Below are 5,000 nucleotides of genomic sequence, written 5' to 3' on the forward strand. Positions count from 1 at the left end.
ACGGGCATCACAATTCGATCCTGCTGCTGGCGAACTACTGCATTTCACAGCTCTATTCACGCCACATTCTCACCAGCAAGCACCATCAGCAGCATGCATCCGGTCAGCAGCAACAGCAGCTACAGCACCAGCAGCAGCAGCAGCAGCAGCTTCAGAACCAGCTCCAGCAGCAGCACCAGCAGCAGCAACAGCAACAACATCATCTCGATGGGACGGCACTCGGTTATATGCATCACTCACCGAACCACGGTGTCAGCGGTTTGAACCATCTGCATCATCACGTCTCACAGCAGCTGCAGCATCATCAACAACAGCAGCAGCAGCAACTGGTTCACCATTCGCAGCAACAAGCGTACGCCAATCAACTGCAGGAAATGGCAGCTGCGGCAGCGGCCATCATCATTGCACCACCACACCAGGATCGGATCGCACCGGGTAGTGGCCGCACGACAGCAACAACGGCTGATGGCAATAGCTCGGCACGGACTTCCGGTTCCGGATCCGGTTATCTCAGCGAGATACTAAACGGTTCCACTTCGAGCACACTGCACCATCTCCACCAGCAGCAGCAGCATTCCTCTTCGTCCTCCATCGGTGCGTCAGCAGTTTCCTCGTCCTGTCAGCAATCGTCGCGGCAGCTCGCTTCACCCGGTCTCCTGTCCGCCTCCAGTTCGGCCTGCTCGAGCGTGGTCTCGCTGCTGCCCGGCGGTTCGAGTTCGTCCGCCCCGAAAAGCATCCAATCGTCCCCGTCCGGTGCGTCGTCGGTGGCGGCGGCCGTAGCGGCCAGCCTGCTCTGCAATCCTTCCGTGCACGTCTATCCGATCTACTTTTTCAGCATCGAAATCAACGGCCAACCGTTCGGCCGCATCCTGATCGAGGTGCGCAACGATGTGGCCCCGAAGATGGCCAAAAACTTTGGCGCCCTGTGTACGGGCGAGCTCGGTTTCGGGTACAAGGGTTGCAGTATTTTCCAGTGCTGGGAAAACGAGAGCATCATCACGGGCGACTTTGAGCTGAACAATGGGCGCGGTGGCCGGTCGGTGTTCGAGGAGGGTTTCTTTATGCCGGACGACACGAAGATACTGGCGATCCGTGGTTCGGTCGGGATGCGGCGCAGCCAGAAGCGCCACGATAATATGGGACTCGTCGGCTCGCAGTTTCGCATCATACTGCGAGAGATGCGCGGTTTTACCGGGATCTTTGCGTTTGTGGTCGAGGGATTGGATCTGGTGGAGAAGATCAGCCAGGCGGGCGATTCGGCGGGTAAACCCCAGAGCACCGTCCTGGTCGCCAACTGCGGCAAGTGGCAGTAATTTGAGGCATTGGACATTTTCTTTATGGGTTAGTGGGTTACCTTAACTTTTGATTTTACAATCAAAACGAACTGTTTCAGCATCGGGATCGAGATCGTAGACGCGAATGCTTTCAGGGATAGCAAAGGGGGTAAATAGGGAATGTTAGGGCCGGCGTGTTATCCATAAGGGAGAAATGGGACGGGATGCTTTCAGCTTAGCTGAGACTTTGTTGATCTACTTTGTTATAGCTTTCGGTTAGGGCGGGAGACATTGGCTAGAGACGCCTTCGAGACCGAGCGAGCAAGCAGGGAATCGCAGCTTACAGAGAAAGGACCTTATCGTATCGTTATCCTCTAGAGTCTATCTATATGTAGCTACTACACGGTATGTAGGCCGATATATTTTCGAAACCACGTAGAGCGAACGTCCTTGATAACGTATTTAGTAACCGCGAGAAGGCGCGCCACAGCGATTATCTGTTTCCGTTCCTATATACACACAGACAGACACACACGCATATATATATACATTTATATATAGATTTGCATTGTACTAAACAATGATCACCGACGATGGGTCGAGTGAAAACGGAAAGAGTGATCACGCTCAGCGTAGCGAGCACGTGAACGGAACGCGATCCTCGGCAATGCGCACGATCGCTGAATTTGAAGGTACGAAGGCTTTCAACGGTGTAGAGCACCTCTTCTGAAGCGAGAAGAATTCGATCTAATGGTAATGATGCACATTACATGTACACACACGTACACACACAATCCCCACGTAAACCACATATGATCACCGTAATGTGAAAGGGAGATGTGTTTCATAGTCACAATCGTGATAGGATCGATGGCTCCAGATGAGCCATTAATGTAGGCACGACGGAACGTAAGGGAACATAGTAACACACCCAAACTTACATACACTAGCAACGATCGAAGCGAGTTTAATGCTTTTCTCGACCCACGCGCTATGGAGCGCACATTGGGTTTGTTGTTGTTGCGCGCTAGAATTTATCGAACCTCGTAGAACTCCCCCCCATATATATAATACGCAAAACCGTACGCACTACTATTTATCACATGTTTTAATGAAACAACGGGAGCGGAACTACATACATACACTAGACACAGACACACACAGATACACCACAATTGCGGGAAACGATGCCACCGATTTGCGGGCGAAGCGGGTAAACGGGAGACGGGAGAAGAGAGAGCAGAACTTTCAAGTACGACGAGTACTTTACTAGCGGGCGACGGTGTTGGCACGAAAGAACGTTTCGGTAACGAAAGCTGGATCGTAATGATTACACGCGATGTAACAACCACCACACCATACCATACTCTAGCATTAATCGGTAGTAAAAGTGCAGATGCAGGATCTATGGACGAGCGCAGACAAGGAAATGCAGGCAAATAGAAGACGGAACCATAAGTTTCTTAGCACGACTAGGGAGCATAGTAATGTGCGGTGTGGGAAGAGAATGGAAGGGCCTACCAGAAGGTTTTATGGTTCGGTTTTTGGTGGCGAAGGTGACGATTTTCGAGAGGGTTGTAGGGGGCATTATGTTGGGTATGGGTAAGTTTTAATAGGCAAAAAGAGAGCGAGCGGAATGAATGCTAAATCAAACTCCTTCTAACGTGAATGGACGGAGAAGAATGCGTACGACGCGAATGTCTGTACCGCAAGCGACAGAAAATTGCTCGATGCGTGCGAGAGTTGAGCGAAACAATGAGTGAATCAAACCGATAAAATGAAATTTAAGACAAAAAAGAAAGGTGAAACAAACCTAACGCAAAAACAAACACGTAACGAAACATGCGTAACAAACCAAAATAAGAAAACAAAACAAAAAAGAACTACAAGCAAACAAACAAGAATGAGGGAAAAATCATGAATCGTAAAGAAAGTACAATGAACTGTGTATTAACTGTTAAATGTTAGCGAAGAAAACAAACAAAAACAAAAAACAAAAGAATGCAAACGTGTAAAACGTGTGTCTGCTAAGCTATGATCGTAGTCTAACGGCTGGTAAATGTAAAACGTAAAAACCGCATTGAATGAACAAGTTAGCAAATTGGCAAAAGGTGAGCGAATGCGATGGAGTAAGAGGGACGGAAATGGAAAACACATAACAAAGTTAGATAAGCGGGATAGGGAGTTTTCGGCACGCATTAACAGAAACGGTAGCAAACGGCGTCATAGCGGAAAAGCATAACAAAAACAGAGAAAAACACGTATATAGCGAAGAAAGAAGATATAATACATAGCTGCATATAGGAACCGATATAATTTTGTGACAAGCGAGACGACACAGCCTCCCCTCTTAGCGGGCGAATGTGGCGCGCATGTATTAAAAAGAAAATCCATCTCACGATCGCATATTATCTTGCCTTGGTTCCAAACCATCCAAGATTATCAGTCTAATGATTTTTGCGATAGTTTGTCAAGCATTTACGAAGCAATGTTTAAATCCACGGATAGCCCAGAAGCAGTACAATGTATTATTGTTTTCAAGCATTTTCTCGAAAAGAGCGGAACGGAGGATTAGATTGAACTTCTGTTAACAAGTTACACTGTATTCCTTTCACAGAGTCAGCGGAATGAAATTTGTATGACGAGTAAATGGGCACTATTTACAGGACAAGCTCGTAGACATGTAACACAGACTCAGAGTCCCGTTTTAGATATAGGAACACTTTGGAACCTGCATAGGAAGCGATCCTGTCGTGCGCTCCACCAGCAACCGGACCGATTAGCTGATGGAGCATTTTGAACGTCGTCGAAGAGGAAATGGAATGAGACTGAAAGTTTTTGAACGAAACACACGTGCGATTGAAAGGAAAATGAAAATAAAAAAAAAACCCTAGATATAGTTTAGCAATGCAAGGGGAAGCGGACAGGGCAGTGCAAAGTGAACGGTATAGAATACAGCGTAAATCCAAAGCGAAACAATCTCATCCCCTAATCACACCGATACACAAGCACACAAAATCTTCATCTCAATAGCAAAAGACGGTAATAGATCGGACCGAAAACGAAACATAACACGGCGAGAGGTCGGTACTACACCGTCATACCGGCTATCTGATGCAAAAAAACATGAATTAATCCTTCCGAAAAGGCACGTGGTACGGGTTACGGTTTGAGAGCTTTGTTGCAGTTTAGAGTCCAGTAGAAGGAGACGGATGATTGGAATAGTGTATTTAGGCGTAGCACCGGTGTGGATCTATCTCAATTCCGCTACACCCGCTAAGTCCACTGCGAGGCAGCAAAACGTAAGCACAGTACAAAGTCTTTTTTCGCGTAGCGCAAGAATGTAAGGATCACCACATCCAATGGACAGCAGAATCCCAAAGGTGTGTTTCGTGATAACACATAGCGGAACTTGAAACGGAAACTTGAATACCTGACAAAAGTAGGAACACATAACCACATAGTCCTTCTGTCTCTTCATAACCCTCAACACACATAAAACACAAAGATATAGAGAGCTAAGGAAGGGAAAAGAGAGCAAAGGATCGGTTTTAGTTGAACCTCGTTTCAGTTTTCACCCCGATCACGAATCACGTGTATGTTTCTCGTATCTTAATGGTGTTAGCGAGGAATCGGAAATCGGCAGCAAAAGTGGTGTACCAATATAACGATATAACAATGCAGTTGCAATTTAAAACAATAATATAACGGTGTCACTACATTGCA

The 5,000-nt window shown here is 47.0% G+C and overlaps 2 protein-coding genes across 6 annotated transcripts in view; one reads left to right on the top strand and one right to left on the bottom strand.

Moving 5' to 3' along the window:
• The window catches only part of LOC126573534 (nuclear protein localization protein 4 homolog), a 19,650-nt gene that overhangs the window by 11,777 nt on the left and 2,873 nt on the right, over window positions 1-5,000 (bottom strand). The window lies entirely within an intron of this gene.
• LOC126573533 (homeotic protein female sterile) overlaps window positions 1-5,000 on the top strand; it is a 15,684-nt gene that overhangs the window by 9,816 nt on the left and 868 nt on the right. For all 5 annotated transcript variants that reach the window (XM_050233722.1, XM_050233721.1, XM_050233720.1 and 2 more), the window contains exon 2: window positions 1-5,000. This exon is cut by the window's left edge and continues 1,550 nt beyond it; it is cut by the window's right edge and continues 868 nt beyond it. In XM_050233722.1, the coding sequence (XP_050089679.1) occupies window positions 1-1,313 (1,313 nt within the window). In that variant the 3' untranslated portion in view covers window positions 1,314-5,000.

Source organism: Anopheles aquasalis, chromosome 2, assembly GCF_943734665.1.
Source record: "Anopheles aquasalis chromosome 2, idAnoAquaMG_Q_19, whole genome shotgun sequence".
NCBI classification, from domain to species: Eukaryota; Metazoa; Arthropoda; class Insecta; order Diptera; family Culicidae; genus Anopheles; species Anopheles aquasalis.